General features: G+C 40.2%; 2 protein-coding genes and 1 non-coding gene across 5 annotated transcripts in view; 1 reads left to right on the top strand and 2 right to left on the bottom strand.

Annotated features, from left to right (window-relative positions):
* Positions 1 to 2,914, top strand: part of LOC106603637 (otoferlin) — a 34,242-nt gene extending 31,328 nt beyond the window's left edge. Inside the window, exons 37-40 of the mRNA XM_082974710.1 lie at positions 71 to 312; positions 592 to 770; positions 1,069 to 1,169; positions 1,716 to 2,914. Coding sequence (XP_082830836.1) covers positions 71 to 312; positions 592 to 770; positions 1,069 to 1,169; positions 1,716 to 1,896 — 703 coding nt within the window. The 3' untranslated portion in view covers positions 1,897 to 2,914. The remainder of the gene's footprint in view (positions 1 to 70; positions 313 to 591; positions 771 to 1,068; positions 1,170 to 1,715) is intronic.
* A 1,106-nt stretch (positions 2,915 to 4,020) lies between these two features.
* trnaa-agc (transfer RNA alanine (anticodon AGC)) lies at positions 4,021 to 4,093 on the bottom strand. The gene has a single exon. It is a non-coding gene; the product is annotated as a tRNA-Ala (tRNA).
* A 585-nt stretch (positions 4,094 to 4,678) lies between these two features.
* LOC106603641 (microtubule-associated protein RP/EB family member 3) lies at positions 4,679 to 14,314 on the bottom strand. 3 transcript variants are annotated; one of them, XR_014392208.1, is made up of 7 exons: positions 14,168 to 14,314; positions 12,343 to 12,472; positions 11,491 to 11,636; positions 9,475 to 9,676; positions 8,204 to 8,363; positions 6,827 to 6,979; positions 4,679 to 6,562 (listed from the first exon to the last, which is right to left on the bottom strand). XR_014392208.1 is itself a non-coding variant. In XM_014197546.3 (7 exons), exons 2-7 carry the CDS (start codon positions 12,461 to 12,463, stop codon positions 6,494 to 6,496), a joined length of 834 nt encoding a protein of 277 aa, XP_014053021.1. In that variant the 5' UTR covers positions 12,464 to 12,472; positions 14,168 to 14,314; the 3' UTR covers positions 4,679 to 6,493. The 3 variants fall into 3 exon arrangements, 2 of the variants coding, with proteins under 2 accessions (XP_014053021.1, XP_014053029.1); XM_014197546.3 differs by having other exon boundaries at positions 8,221 to 8,363; XM_014197554.3 differs by having other exon boundaries at positions 8,221 to 8,363; positions 9,520 to 9,676.
* Positions 14,315 to 16,711: the final 2,397 nt, after the last annotated feature.

Below are 16,711 nucleotides of genomic sequence, written 5' to 3'. Positions count from 1 at the left end.
CAGGGTGTATCTTGTACTAGATATTTAAACCATGTCTTCTTCTTCTCGTTCCTCTTCTATCATTCAACAGCTGGCTGAAGGGCCAGCAGGAGGACAAGCAGGACACCGATGTCCACTACCACTCCCTGACAGGGGAGGGTCTCTTCAACTGGCGCTTCATCTACCCCTTTGACTACTTACAGGCCGAGGAGAAGATCGTCATCTCTAAGAAGGAGTCCATGTTCGCCTGGGACGAGACTGAGTATAAGATACCTGCTCGTCTCAACTTACAAGTCTGGGATGCTGATCACTTCTCTGCAGATGATTTTTTAGGTGGAGTGATTTGATTTCCCTCTATTAAAAATTCACCATAACGATCTTCTAGGCTGTAGATGTTGGTCTTTCTGTGAATATAACGTTTCAGACTAGGGCTACAGGGAATTGAATTTCCCTTGATATAATATTTTACTTTTTTAAATTTAACTTCAAATTCTGGGACATGGACAATACTGTTGTGGCAGTCATAACACAAAAATCAACATATCAACAACAACAGCTGAGAACCCTTCATGCATATCAAGTAAATATGTATGATATTTATGTCTTTCCTAGGCGCCATTGAGCTAGACCTGAACCGTTTCCCTCGTGGAGCGAAGACAGCCAAGCAGTGCTCCATCAACATGGTGCTGAACGAACAGGATATTCCCATGGTGTCCATCTTCAAACAGAGGAGGATCAAGGGCTGGTGGCCCTTCCTGGCCAGAGATGAGAACGACGAGTTTGAACTCACGGTATGACTCAGAGGGGTTGGGTTTAATGCGGAAGACACATTTTGGTTGAAAGCATTCAGTTGTACAACTGACTAGGTATCCCCTTTTCCCTTTTTCTTATGTAATGTGGACTTGATTAAACACATTCAAGTATACACTTGTCAAAATGGTGTCTTTGATTCAACAAAACGTAACAATTGAGTTACACCCTGAAGAAACTGAGTTAAATATTGAACAGATCAGTCAAAATATAAAGACTTACTTTATATACTGTATGAACCACAGTGTTTAAGTAGATATGTTGTTTGTGTCTTTGCAGGGGAAAGTGGAAGCAGAACTGCAGCTGATGACTGCAGAGGAGGCTGAGAAGAACCCAGTAGGTGAAGGACGCAACGAACCTGAACCCCTGGAGAAACCCAAGTAAGAGCACCATTCACCCGTTATCACTACCACTCTTTAGGGTCCTTACACACTGAGATAACAAATACAGTGGAGCCAACTCAATGTGTTTCAACGGGGAAGGTGCATTGGAGTGGGGAAGGGGCAGTTGCATGATTTTGCGTCATGAGGTTGCCCTAAAACAACGATCTACCATGCGGTCGGAACGCACCCTCGTCGGAACGCACCCTCGTCGGAACGCACCCTCGCCGGAACGCACCCTCGTCGGAACGCACTCGAGCATAGTGGTTCATTTGATTTAAAATACTTACAAATGATGGACTAAAGAAAGGGTATTTTATGAAATTGCTTCGACCAAGTACCGGATTTGACCAGGGATCATCATACTTTGCAAGGTAAGTTACTAAAATACCCTTTATTTTTTCCATAATTTGTATGGATTTTTTCTGTTCACAGGAAACCGGCATTATATCTTATAGTCATATTTGCTAATCCTCTGTTTGTCTGTGTGATGGCCTTAGGGTATCAGTGTGGTCTAACCAACCAACCCTATTTTCTCTCCCCCAGCCGTCCAGACACAGCCTTCCTATGGTTCCTCATGCCTTTCAAAGCCATCAAAAACCTCATCTGCAACCAGTACTTCTGGCTCACGGTCAAGTTAGTGGTGGCCCTGCTGCTGGTGCTCATCCTGGGCCTCTTCATCTACAGCATGCCTGGATACATGGTCAAGAAACTAATGGGCGCTTGAGAAGTGGAAATTATTAAAAGGGATAGTTCAGCGATTTAACATGTATTTAGATATTTGTTTCCTTACCTTGGAAGAAGTCGACAAGGTGTGACTGCAATTCACACTTTGGTTTTGTTTAACTTGCCACTGTAAACAAGGTGAACTATACCTTTAAGAAAAGACTGCTCAACAACTTCTCAACTCCGTGCTACATTCAACGACTTGTTTTCCGGAACAAGCTCTCCTCTTCTTACGGAGTCACATGTTTTTGCCATGTGACAAGACAATCGTACACACACACACCATGTATCGTAAATAAAAGTAACAAAACCACGTCCAAGTAGAAATAAATAATGTAAGAAGTCAGATTGATGATGTATTATATATACACATCCCTTTCCAGGACCAGTTCAACGACATAAAGTAGAAAATGTTTTAATAGTGTGGTGTTGCGGAACACTTCAATGTACAAAGTCAAATGTTTGGTTTGCAATTCAGATTTTGTTCTTGCTTGAAGTCATGATGTATTAGCCTTCGTTTGCATGGAATTACTTTTCTTCGGCTGTTCACATGAACGTGTATTTGAACGTCTTTGTTCAACAGCGTGCAGCAAGTAGTATATTATATATGCTCTGTTGTTCGTGAATAAACTAACAAGAACAATAACTGATACAGTTTTCTTTGACACTCCATACATTTGAATCCAATACATCAGAATCCAATACAATCTCAGTGTTTTCAAATATATCTTAGTAAGAAATGATGCATCAATATTATGTACCAACATTTCAACTAAAAATGTGTTATATTTAGTCAGGATCTTTATTAGATTATTATAAGACATTAAGGTGCCATACATGCTTATGCCAGGTCTTACAATGCGTTATAACCCACTGTACCACAAACTATTCTACTGTCATCAACTTTACTGCAGTCAAATGGTAATAAAGCAACACTATTTTCTCTCCCCCAGCCGTCCAGACACAGCCTTCCTATGGTTCCTCATGCCTTTCAAAGCCATCAAAAACCTCATCTGCAACCAGTACTTCTGGCTCACGGTCAAGTTAGTGGTGGCCCTGCTGCTGGTGCTCATCCTGGGCCTCTTCATCTACAGCATGCCTGGATACATGGCCAAGAAACTAATGGGTGTCTGAGAGAGAGGGTTGTGTCCTTTGTCCAAAATCATAGACAGACGTATGTATAGCCTACCATGTTTTAAATGCACTGCCTACTTTGTCTTCAGTGGAGTACATTTTTTTGGTGTACCTTGATAAGCAAACATTGTACAATGCAGCTCATTGAGACTCAACTTGATGTCTGAGAGGTTGTTCTTGTCTGTTAAGGTCTACGATATCAATAGGCAGTTAGGTTTCAGCCCTACACACCAGACCTGGGTTCAAATACTATTTAAAATCATTTCAAAATGTTGATACTTTATCTTGAAAATGCTTTGCTTGTCTTCAAGGACCAATAAAATAGTCAAACTCTGAATCCCACCCATCTGTTGCTCTAGGTAGTGTTTTAAAGATTTTATATAGTATTTTAACCCAAATCTGCTACACATAGACCTATGTATGTATAACCTACTATGATTTCAGTGGAGTGTATTATTTGGTGTGCCTTGATAGGCAAACACAGTGCTGTGCAGTCCCTTATGGCTACTGGAAAAATGTTTGACTTTCTTCACTAGTCCTATGCTCTGCAGCCAATTTGTGTGTGTTGATGTGAATTTAGGCCTACTTCCAAAAGTTATAGAGTTGACATGATACTGTAGTAACACATAGTTTTAACTTACTGGCCACAGAATATTACACTAGCTACCAGGAGCATATGTATGTCCAATTTACTTCGAAGGATCTTAGCTTTATTTTATTTCAAACATAATTATTTGAATTGACAATACTGTATTCAATTAAGAAGTTTATTAAATTTATTAAATATGTAGTCTATTTACTGATATTTTTATTGTCTGTAGGCCTAACCCACCACACCACCAAAAGAATGGACCTATTGATAAAAACGTTTCGTAGGTTTACAATCTCTCAGTTCTAAAGGTTGATTTAGATATTTTATGTTATTTACATTAAGATAATAGACTGATAATAAGCATGCTTACATTGGCTTCTGTCGAAAATATTTAAAGTTTGGAGGATGCGGGCATCGATCCCGCTACCTCTCGCATGCTAAGCGAGCGCTCTACCATTTGAGCTAATCCCCCGGATGGGTGCACTAGCTCCTGTACAATATAAGACGCCGCTGCTGTTGTGTTATACTTTTGTTACAAGCATTGCCTGTATTGGTGTGAGTAGTACGGTGGTTTGACGTTCATATCAGAAATTGTAGATCCATGTTCTTTCCTCATGGATGTTTCTGGCTGATCTACGAAATAAATATAACAATACAATTCATTTTACCACTGCAACACATTGTGGAACAATACTGCCCTCTACAGTCGTTGAATGGAAACGCATTGTCTTTTCTGGGCCCTACCATTGACAGTCGGCCCATAGTGCAGTGGTTCCCAACTAGGGGTACTAGGACTGCTGGAGGTACTTAGCCTATCCACAGGGGATACTTGAGAAGACTCATGAGACCATAGGCCTACTGGTAAAATCCAAATGAGGGGGTACTTCAGGTGTACTCCGGGCAGAGCAAAATCCAGTTGGTGGTACAGTAAGTAACCAAAAAAGGTTGGGATTCACTGCCATAGAGGGCCAAGTGGGGCCCCACCATAGCCCTTCTAAGGTTTTCTGTGCGCACAATCTTGTAGCCAAACAGAAATAAACAATAATATTATAACAGCTTATTTCACAATAGTTTATTTACTTAATAAAACTCAAAGAGATGAGAGTTATGCAAACAATGGTATACAGTCAACGCGCGAGAGAGAATGCAGGTCAAATTCTATTGCAGATGGCTGTTTGCATTGTAAAGGCAGTAGTACAGGGGAAATGACTTATATTCCTTATGATGCTCATGACGACCAGCATCATTTTGAACTGGTCATAGACCCCTAACTAACTCTGTATGTCCCAAATGGCACCCTATTCCCTATATAGTGCAGTACTTTTGACCAGTAGTGCACGATATACGAAATAGTGTGCCATTTGGGACGTAGCTCTGACTTCACTGTTCACTAAACTCAACCTGCAATTCCTAAGACTACAGATGAGCAATACATTATAGCAAACCAAAAGTACAAACACAGCAAAATTAGCAGCAGAAACGTGATATGGTCAAATCAAAGTAAATCATTTTTTTCAGGCTCTTTTAAAGCTGAAATCCGCATATGGGAAAACAGCACCACTGTTCGCCCCAGCATGTTCATGTTTGTTATTGTTTTAATTATGAAAGGGAGGAGAGGAGCATCCAGCATCGTGAAAAAAAAACAGTGTTCGTTGTTTGAAGTAACTTCTTTTTGGCATTTCTGTTTATATGGCAAACAGACGTGTCAGTTTCACCATTACGGATTCCAGCTTCAAATAACACATTTTTACAGTTAAATTAAAAAAATATTTTACTGCCATTAATGTCAGCCTACATAGTACCTCAGGTATTGTTAATACCAAATTAAGTTCAAACTCATTATACATAATAAATACCATGGCATAAAACCAGATACATCTGACTGAAGACAAAATCTGCACATAAAATAGTTGGCAGATATATTGCCCATTCACTGTCAATTTATAACAATCTCATGCTCAGATACAGCTAATCAAGAATGAGTACAGTCAAAGAGCATTGATCGTATCCTATGCCCTAAATGATCATTTCTTTACCAATTTCCTTTTTTTATGTGTTTTCCCTTGATGTTACTACATGCCATCAACTAAAAGAAAAAGCTTTTTAAGCTGTTACACTGCCATCAGCAAAAAATTACAGTATTGTTTAATTTTCACACATTTTGCATCAATTGTTCTACTATTTCTTAAATCAAATCAATAAATAAGATTGACAAATGAAATATAATTTGTTGTCATAGACCATTTTGTTAGAGTTTAAGTATGACTCTTGTGGTAACGGGTAACCTGTAATACAGTAACATGCACAAGCTGCTTTCTATAGTCTGGAACAAACCCAAAATGAGGTTTCGAAAAAGCACGAGTCAAACCAAAAAACAAACTAACAAATGCATTCTGACAACTACCTTATTTCAAAACCGTTCCTTTTTTAAAATCACATTTACAACTCTGAATGAATTGTGTAGGCCTAACATCCTCATTAATATCACATTGGTTTTGTTCATTTTTCTGTGTTATACTATGTGCCATGCTGGAACGACTAGGATATGTTCTGTTATTGTTGCCTCTACTGTGTCATTGGGGAGGAGGGAGAGAGGAGTAGGTTAGGACACTGAGAAGTAGAGGTGTATGTACAGTAGATAGTCAGGGGGAAGGGGGGGGGGAGACAAACATATATAAATATGAAGAGAGAGGAAGAGAGGAAAAGAGAGAGAGAACAGGAATAGGATAGAGGTATTTATAGTGTGCAAAAAGAGGGACAAAGGAGAGAGAAACAGAGGGACAAAGGAGAGAGGCAGAGAGAGGGTGAATATGGATGGACATAAGGGTTTAGAGGAGGAAGAGGAGGGATATGGACAGAAGGTATAACAGGCTCAGTATTCATCCTGGTCCAAGTGGGCCTGTTCATCAATCTCGTCATCATCTGGAGCAGCAAAGCCGTCCTGAAACACAAAATACAGATATCATCAGATTTACAGCGTATGTTGATGATAGCCCACAACCCCTAATATTTGATACATGAGAGAGGAATAGATCCAATTAAGGATAGCTCAGGGCTGCACGTAGATTAGTAAAATTCTTATTAAAACTGTAGCATCTCTAGTTAAAAAAAAGAAGCCTATTCTTTATTCAGTTTCAGTGTTGTGACCAATGATGTATATGAACACATTGAATTATACTGTATATGTCTGGGTTGTGACAGGTACCTCTGTGGCGTAGAGAATGTCCATGATCCTGGAGAGGTGAGGGTTGGTGTCACTCTCGTGTTCCTGACAGATCAGCTCAATGTCTCTCAGCTTACTGAAGTAGAAATCTCTTTCCTTCTCTAGTCCGTCCACTGTCAACTTCAGCTCCATCAACTACACAGACAAGAAAAGGTTGTTTCAAACACATGGGGAATAAAAAGTTCGATGTACAGTGCCTTCGGAAAGTATTCAGACCCCTTGCCTTTTCCACATTTTGTTACGTTACAGCCTTATTCTAAAATGGATTAAATAAAACATTTTCCTCAGCAATCTACACACATTAGCCCATAATGACAAAGCGAAAACAGGTTTTTAGAATTTTTTGCAAATTTATTAAAAATAAAAAACAGAAATACCTTATGCATGTCAGAGCAAAAACCAAGCCATGAGGTCGAAGGAATTGTCCGTAGAGCTCCGAGACAGGATTGTGTCGAGGCACAGATTTGAGGAAGGGCACCAAAACATTTATGCAGCATTGAAGGTCCGCAAGGACACAGTGGCCGCCTCCATTCTTAAATGGAAGAAGTTTGGAACCACTTAAGTCTCTTCCTAGAGCTGGCCGCCCGGCCAAACTGACCAATTGGGGGAGAAGGGCCTTGGTCAGGTAGGTGAACCCAATCGAACATCTCTGGAGAGATCTGAAAATAGCTGTGCAGCGATGTTCCCCATCCAACCTGACAGAGCTTGAGAGGATCTGCAGAGAAGAATGGGAGAAACTCCCCAAATACAGGTGTGCCAAGCTTGTAGCATCATACACAAGAAGACTTGAGGCTGTAATCAATACCAAAGGTGCTTCAACAAAGTACTGAGTAAAGGGTCTGAATACTGATATTTCAGGGTTTTTTTTAATCAGTTTTCTTTATCATTATGGGGTATTGTGTGTAGATTGATGAGGGGGAAAAAACAATTTAATACATTTTAGAATTAGGCTGTTACGTAACAAAATGTGAAAAAAGTCAAGGGGTCTGAATACTTTCCGAATGCACCGTTGTACTCACTGAGTACTACAAACTTATGTTAGTTACATGCTTACTATACTTGAACTAAAATTACATTTTGTTTCCTAATATGCATGAAATATACCTTTTTATCCTCCTCTTTTTTGGATAAGTCCCAACTGAGTCAAAAATTAGGATACAAACTCTAGTGTGAACTTACACTCACACTTCACATTACAAAGACCAGAGCATGGATGTAGCCTACAGCCAATAAAACCTGATAACTGAGGTGAAACTAATACAGGACACCTTAACTCGTATTGAATACTGTCAATACCACATTAGTACATTAGTATGGCCCAAGAGTTTACTTCTCCAATGTAGAGTAAGGCCTCCTTACCCTCCCTGGGACTCTACCTGTTGATTTAGCTCCATGAGTTCCGCGTCGCTGCCCCCATTCCGCGCCAGGGCCGGGGCCTTCCTCACATGCACGGTGGTGTTCAGCACCCTCTGGGGCGCGGGCATTATCTTGGGCACTGTGGGCGACATCCTCTGGGGGCCTGGAATGATCAGATAGTGTTAGGGCTCTATTCAATTTGTAAAGCTGAAGCGTTACAGATTGTGCGATAGAAATGTAAAGGTCATTTCCGATTGAGCCGACATATGGAGCATATGCAGTTTACCGTGAACGCAGTCTCCGCTAACGCAGAAACATTGCCTTTAAATTGCAACCAGGCTGTAACGCTGAACTTCCGTGGTACTGATTGAATGGAGTCCTTAGTGTTGCAGTGCAGGTTTACTGTTATAACATTTAGGCCGGGATTCAATCCAAGGCGCGTTATTGAGCAGCGCGCTATAACAGACTCTTAAAGTGAATTTACAGTGAACGCGATCTCCGCAAACTTCGGGGGGGAAATGCCTTTAAAGGGCACATTGAGGGCTCTCTAGTGCGCTGCTCTGTAATGCACCTTGGATTGAAACCCAGCCATACTCACAGTAAATGTCAACAAAATACTATTAAACAAATAGTTGTAAAGTAAAAGTAGTAGAAATAGTAGTAAATACTAGTAAACATAGTAAACAAACGCTCATTGTTTGTCACCCCATGCGATCAAAGCCATGGATACTGCTACTACAGTGTTTCAACGAGAACCCATGTTGTAAGCATAATGTTGCGCCAGTGGTGTAACACACACGAGCTATATTACTGATTTTAAGAACCGATGCTGATTTATTTTCAACCTTAATACCATAAGACAATGCACAAAAAAAAGTTTTTTTTTTTACACATTGCATGTCTAAGATCAAGGCTTAAAACATCTCTGTTAGTACAAAGGGTCCCAAAGGGGTGCCCCAATTATTAATTCACTCAATATAAAATAACTGGAACAATTTTATTTATAAATTGAAAATAATGTATTTGTGTTCAAAAAGTCTGCTAAAGGTACTGTGAAGATCACAAGAATACCGACACTGACTCCCAGCGCTACCTTTCCTTGACTGTTTCTAAAACACCAGCCTGTGAAATGACCATCACAGAGCTGTCATCCAGTGGAACATGCACAAACAGACCAGTTGCTTGCATAGCGCTGTGCGTGTTTTGAGCCATCCAAAGCTCAATCAGCGAGCCAATTCCATTCAGAAGAGATATAACCATTATTTTGGGGTTACCTGGAGGACCATGAGTTCTCTTTGGTCTGTGGGAAAAGTGATCACCTGGATTGGGGGCGGGAGCCATGTCTTGCCCCTGTCTGGCTTGTAGAGGGTCGTACTCCTTCCCATCATAGTTGGCGTCGAAGAACTTCTTGAACCACTGCACGAACTCAAAGTTGTCCTGGAACTTTCCTTTTACGAGCTTCTCGACAGGAATTATCTGTAGGAATGAGAATAAACGTTTGAAAGCTTTTTGAGAGATGAAAATCTAGAGGCTGGCTGAAGTCACAGACACTAATTATTTTTGTTATGATGATACATGCCTTCGTAAAGTATTCATACCCCTTGACTTATTCCACATTTTGTTGTGTTACAGCCTGACTTCAAAATCTGCATCGCGGATGTTCAGCTTTACAGCCTGACTGAAATTTAAAGGCATTGTTCCCACTTCAGCAGAGACTGTATTCACGGTAACTGCTGCATATGTCGGCTCAATCGGAAATGACCTTTACAGTTCTATTGTGGAAACTGTAACACTTCAGCTTTACAGATTGAATAGAGCCCTAAATAGATGTATTTTTCACCCATCTACACACAATACCCCATAATGACAAAGTGAAAACATGTTTTTAGAAATGTTAGCACATTTATTGAAAATCAAATACAGAAATATCTAAATGACTTATACATTCACACCCCTGAGTCAATACATGTTAGAATCACCTTCGGCAGTGATTACAGGTGTGAGTCTTTCTGGGTAAGTCTCTAAGAGCTTTGCACAACTGGATTGTACAATATTTGCACATTGTTCTTTTTTAAACTCTTCAAGCTCTGTCAAGTTGGTTGTTGATCGTTGCTAGACAGCCATTTTCAAGTTTGTTATAGATTTTAGGCCACTCAGGAACATTCAATGTCGTCTTGGTAAGCAACTCCAGTGTAGATTTGGCCTTGTGTTTAAGGTTATTGTCCTGCTGAAAGGTGCATTTATCTCCCAGTGTCCATTGGAAAGCAGACTGAGACAAGTTTTCCTCTAGGATTTTGCCTGTGATTAGTTCTATTCTGTTTCTTTTTATCCTTCCAAGTCCTTGCCGATGACAAGCATACCCATAACATGATGCAGCCACCACCATGCTTGGAAATACGAAGAGTGGAACTCGGTGATGTGTTGTGTTGGATATGCCCCAAACATAACGCTTTGTATTCAGAATATAAAGTTAATTTCTTTGACACATTTTTTGCAGTTTCACTTTAGTGCCTTATTGCAAACAGGATGCATGTTTTGGAATATTTGTATTCTGTACAGGCTTCCTTATTTTATTGTGAAGTAACTGCAATGTTATTGATCCATCCTGAGTTTTCTCCTATCACAGCCTTTAAACTCTGTTTTAAAGTCACCATTGGCCTCATGGTGAAACACCTGAGCAGTTTTCTTCCTCTCCGGCAACTGAGTAAGTTTATCTTTGTAGTGACTGGGTGTATAGAAACGCCTTCTAAAGGGTAATTAATATCTTCACCATGCTCAAAGGGGTATTTTTTTATTTTTACCCATCTACTGATATGTACCCTTCTTTGCGAGGCATTGGAAAACCTCCCTGGACTTTATGCTTTAATTTGTGTTTGAAATTCACAGCTTGACTGAGAGACTTTACAGATAATTGTATGTGTGGAGTACAGAGATGAGGTAGTCACTTGAAAATCATGTTAAACACACTATTATTGCAGACAGAGTAAGTCCATGCAACTTACTATGTTTTTAAATTTTTACTCCTGAACTTATTCAGGTTTGCCATAACAAAGGGGTTGAAGACTTATTCACTCAAGACATTTCATTTGTAAAAATGTCTAAAAACATAATTCCACTTTGACATTATGGGGTATTCTGTGTAGGCCAGTGACACAAAATGTCATCCATTTTAAATTCAGGCTGTAACACAACAAAATGTAACACAACAAAATGTGGAAAAAGTCAAGGGGTGTGAATACGTTCTGATTTGTAACATTTTATAGACGATGATAAGTAGATAATAGTCTGACTTTGTCGACTCCCATCCTCTTGAAGGCAGCCTGGAGAACTTTGAAGTTGTGTATGAACTCATGTTCCAACTTGGCCTGGAACTTAACCTTCTTTAGCAGGACACAGCCTGGGAACAGCATGTCCATGAACTGACAGTACGCTGCACCTAGAAGGTAAACAGAAGGAGAAAAGGTGCATACTGGTATAAGACAACACAATTCAAATCTCATCTCATCTCATCAAATGTAATCTCCACTCATTATTTGAATGGGTTTGTTGAGATCTTGAGGTCCATCTCAGCAGGTAAAACTGGTAGAAAGATGTCATGATTATAACCAAATTACAACCAGTGTAATGATGCCATTTCAACCAGATTTTCCCAAAGGGATAATGAAAGGACCCATTCAATTTACATTATTTTGGAGATGATAGAACAACTCGTATGTTCTCTAGGTGGAGATAAGGAACCCGAAAATAGAGAACTTTGGAGGCACAATGCAATCACAAGTGTCAATGGTGTGCGTACTGGGAGCGGAGTCAGGTGCAACCTCCATCCGATATGCCAAAGTGCAAAAACGCGCAAACAGTCACAATAATAAAGTACAAACAAATAAACATACCTCGTGAATATAAAACACGGAAATAACGCACACCAGAAAAAGCGCGTCAAAAATGATACCTAACACGAAACAATCACACACAAAGGCATGAGGGGGAACAGAGGAATAAATACACGTAGTGTGATTGGGGAAGGAAAACCAGGTGTTTTGGGAACAAGACAAAATGAATGGATACATGAAAAATGGAGCGGCGATGGCTAGAAAGCCGGTGACGGCGGAAGTCGTGACAACAAGCCAGGAATGGAGACCTACCCGAGCAGAGCTGTTCTATCTTGGTGTAGGTGAGGTGTAGGGAATCATTGAGCCAGGCCAGCATATCATGTCGGCTCAGGGTATCACAGGACACAGATGTGGCGTGCACATTCACAGCCATCTTCTATACCTAAAGAAAGAAAATACATTACAAGAATTAGACATTCACTGCCACACTTTATACATGAAGAATGAAAAGGACATTACAATTTGACATTCACTGCCAAACATAAAACATTGCAAAGATGTTAAACTGGGTTGTATTTTTAGCAGTGCTGCAAAACATAAAAGGACTTTTGTCGTTAAAAATAGAAGGAATTCAAGGATCTATTGTAAACAATTCAAGGAATTCATACTTTGTTAGAGAGGAGAACATGAGGGTTCCTTACAGGGTCACAAAACATCAGCAAAGAGGGCTTCCAAAACTTGCTCTGACATGGTCTACACTACAGCCTTGACTACAGGTATTTGTTTGTTTCACTACAAAACAGGAATGTAAATAGAAACTAATGCATGCCTACTGTTGAAGTGAACACTACACCTTCTGGGCCAGTTTGATGTTGCAGGAGTGATTTATTTTTAACATTTAATCTTCTGTTGTCACAATAATCCTCTCAGATAAGACAGAAGTTTCTAGTGCTTGAGAAAAGCAGCACAGACAGACAGGACGCATCTCGTAGTCAGTTTAGTTGGTGTCTGCCTTTCTGCTGTTTTAGGAATACAAATGTATTTCCTAGGATACGTTTCTAGCAAAATCTTAAATGCATAAACAACAATCGCTCTTATTACTACGGAGAAATCACTGGCACTGATAATAACCAATCAGATTTTTTTCTCTCGCGGCTATCACCTGACCCAGGATCTGTGGATACGTGCAGAGGAATTGGCCATGTATTGACATATGTATGACCTGATCAAAATAAATAACATAGAGTAATATCATCACCTTTTTGGAAATGAAAAAAGAAAAGGCATTAGCCAACGTAACGAGTTGCATGTAGAAAGGTTAGACTACACTGTACATATTTGTATGACGTTTAAATTATGGGAGTATAATGTATTCATATTAATGAGTGATCAGTCTGTGCCGACAGAGGAGAATGGCCTAGCTCTTTTCTCATTCCTGCCCTTGCCCTCAGAAACAATATAAATGATTGCATAGCGATATACAATACTTGCACCTCAGAGGAGCGTGCATTGAATAGCACTAGCCTGCCTATCTGTCAAAATCCCAGGGGGCCGCACAATTAGGTAGGACATTGTAGCCTATTACGGACAGTAGGACTACTCCACCTACCGCTAACTGTTTTATAGAGGGCTGTATGTAAAGGGTTATTAACACCTGGGTTTATAATACAGTCATGACTATTCTACTGTAATAAAAGACCAATTACAAGCAACCATAAACACCACAGACACTATCGTGGGAGGAGTCAATTTTATTCTCGTCTCTAAACCCTATTCTATTCTAGGCCTTTACAGAACGGTGCGCAATCTCACTCTATATAAGGTTCACAAAATATATTACTTTATTCAGTATTTATACGCAGTAAATTGATCATTTATAGCATGCTCAGAGAACAATACATTTGCCCTATTTGTACTAGGTGTAAAGAAACAAAACCCTGCAATGTTACAGTTGCTATCCAAGGAACCGGGCCCCCTCTGCAGGCCTCTCGGAATAGAGGACTGTCACTGTAAACGAAATATCCTCACTGAATGGATAAGAGGCACCATATTATGCCATAAAAATGCAAAAGGCACGCATAAAATGTCTAATTTGCTAAGGCAAATGCAGTGTTTGGGTAAAAAATGCATTACTCACTGTATTCCGAGAGCTATCTTTCTCTGTTGTTATTTCGCTGGCAGTATTCCTATGCTCCAATCCTCCGCTGTAGCTGTTGCCAGAGCTTCTGCGCGGTGCACTGGTTAGTAACGGCCCGCCCCCACTACTTCATCAGTGCTATCCGGGATATTTGGGACGTCCCTACCGTAAACCTCAGGGGTGAAAGTAAGGCGGTACGGTCCGGTACGGCGTCCCGGCAAAATAAATAGTGAGCCTATCACAATATTGAAAACAAAATGTCAAGAAAAATGTAGGCTGTTACACCCTTATTTATCATTACCGTATGTCAGAGGGCGAATGGATTGAAAACGGGTGGTATGGCTGCAACCCGGTCTCAGCGCATTTCGTATTATTCTGTACGTAAATCCGGGAAACTAATAGTTACTTACATACATAGGCTAGGGGTTAGGGTTACGTTTAAGTTTAGGAGTTAGTATAAGGGTTTTAACCTGTTTAGGATAGGGGGCAGTATTTTCACGTCCGGATAAAAAATGTACCCGATTTAATCTGGTTATTACTCCTGCCCAGAAACTAGAATATGCATATAATTTGATTTGGATAGAAAACATCCTAAAGTTTCTAAAACTGTTTGAATGGTGTCTGTGAGTATAACAGAACTCATATGGCAGGCCAAAACCTGAGAAGATTCTATATGGGAAGTGCCCTCTCTGACCATTTCTTGTCCTTCTATAGCCTCTTTATCGAAAATAGAGGATCTCTGTAACGTGACATTTTCTAAGGCTCCCATAGGCTCTCAGAAGGCGCCAGAACATGGAATGAGATCTCTGCAGTCCCTGGGCGAAAAACAGTAGGGCTTTTGGAAAGTGGTCGTTCTGAGAACAATGACACTGGTGCGCACGTGCATGTGAAGACTCCATTTTCTATTTTCAGTGTTTGAATGAAAACAAGGTCTCCCGGTTGGAATATTATTGCTATTTTAGGAGGAAAATCTCATAGAAATTGATTTTAAACAGTGTTTGACATGCTTCGAAGTACGGTAATGGAATATTTTGAAATTTTTTGTCACGATACGCGCCGGCGCATCACCCTTCGGAAAGTGTCTTGAACGCAAGAACAAAACGCAGCTATTTGGATGTAACTATGGATTATTTGGAACCAAAACAACATTGGGTGTTGAAGTAGAAGTCCTGGGAGTGCATTCTGACGAAGAACAGCAAAGGTAATCCAATTTTTCTTATAGTAAATCTGAGTTTGGTGAGTGCCAAACTTGGTGGGTGTCAAAATAGCTAGCCATGATGGCCGGGCTATCTACTCAGAATATTGCAAAATGTGCTTTCACCGAAAAGCTATTTTAAAATCGGACACCGCGATTGCATAAAGGAGTTCTGTATCTATAATTCTTAAAATAATTGTTATATTTTTTGTGAACGTTTATCGTGAGTAATTTAGTAAATTCACCGGAAGTTTTCGGTGGGTATGCTAGTTCTGAACGTCACATGCTAATGTAAAAAGCTGGTTTTTTATATAAATATGAACTTGATTGAACAAAACTTGCATGTATTGTATAACATAATGTCCTAGGAGTGTCATCTGATGAAGATCATCAAAGGTTAGTGCTGCATTTAGCTGTGGTTTTGGTTTTTGTGACATTATATGCTAGCTTGAAAAATGGGTGTGTGATTATTTCTGGCTGGGTACTCTCCTGACATAATCTAATGTTTTGCTTTCGTTGTAAAGCCTTTTTGAAATCGGACAATGTGGTTAGATAAAGGAGAGTTTTGTCTTTAAAATGGTGTAAAATAGTCATATGTTTGAAAAATTTACGTTTTTGGATTTTTGAGGTGTTTGTATTTCGCGCCACTCTCTATCATTGGATATTGGCGAGGCGTTCCGCTAGCGGAACATCTAGATGTAAGATTAAGGTTAGGGTTAGGGGAAAGGTTTGCTAAAAGGTTTAAGGTTAAGGTTAGGGGAAGGTTTAGCTAACAAGCTTAAAGTTAGGGTTAGGGGAAGGGTTAGCTAACATCCCGGCTAGTGTAACCAGTGTGAAATGGCTAGCTAGTAAGCGGGGTGCGTGCTAGTAGGCTTTTGTGGAGCGATAGGTAACGATGCTTCGTGGGTGTCAGTTGTTGATGTGTTGCAGAGGGTCCCTGGTTCGAGCCCAGGTAGGGACGAGGAGAGGGATGGAAGCAATACTGTTACACTAGCAATGAGGAATCAGCCCAGAAGCGGCACTCTTCCGGGGGGCCGGAACTGATTGAATCGGTCCGGAATTGGGTGTCGGACTCGGCCCGGAATCAAAATGAATGACCGCCCAGAATCAGTCCAAGTACATTGGGCCATTTCCGTCTACCGGAATTCAGCCAACTTTGCCGGCATCTTACCAGAAGCGGTACGATTCAAATTTAAATACATTTATACAAAATTACCCGATTTAGTAATTAAAAATATTACTATTATACATTTTATGCATACAAATTATACCCCTCCACCCCCCAAAAAATTATGTCGGAGGAAACACCATACACCTGGTGACCGTGTCAGCATGCATGCGCCTGGCCC

Source organism: Salmo salar, chromosome 01, assembly GCF_965601325.2.
Source record: "Salmo salar chromosome 01, fSalSal1, whole genome shotgun sequence".
In the NCBI taxonomy this organism is placed as follows: Eukaryota; Metazoa; Chordata; class Actinopteri; order Salmoniformes; family Salmonidae; genus Salmo; species Salmo salar.
Note: the sequence above shows the minus strand (reverse complement) of the source record. Positions and strands in the feature narration are given on the sequence as shown.

What these genes read in the sequence shown, in the direction of transcription:
- LOC106603641 (XM_014197546.3), bottom strand. Translation starts at nt 12,463, where the DNA reads ATGGCTGTGAATGTGCACGCCACATCTGTGTCCTGTGATACCCTGAGC. An exon ending in GAGAACTCATGGTCCTCCAG is followed by an intron (nt 8,364 to 9,474) that starts GTAACCCCAAAA and finishes TGATCATTCCAG; the next exon opens with GCCCCCAGAGGATGTCGCCC. An exon ending in ACATTCTCTACGCCACAGAG is followed by an intron (nt 6,563 to 6,826) that starts GTACCTGTCACA and finishes TTTGTGTTTCAG; the next exon opens with GACGGCTTTGCTGCTCCAGA.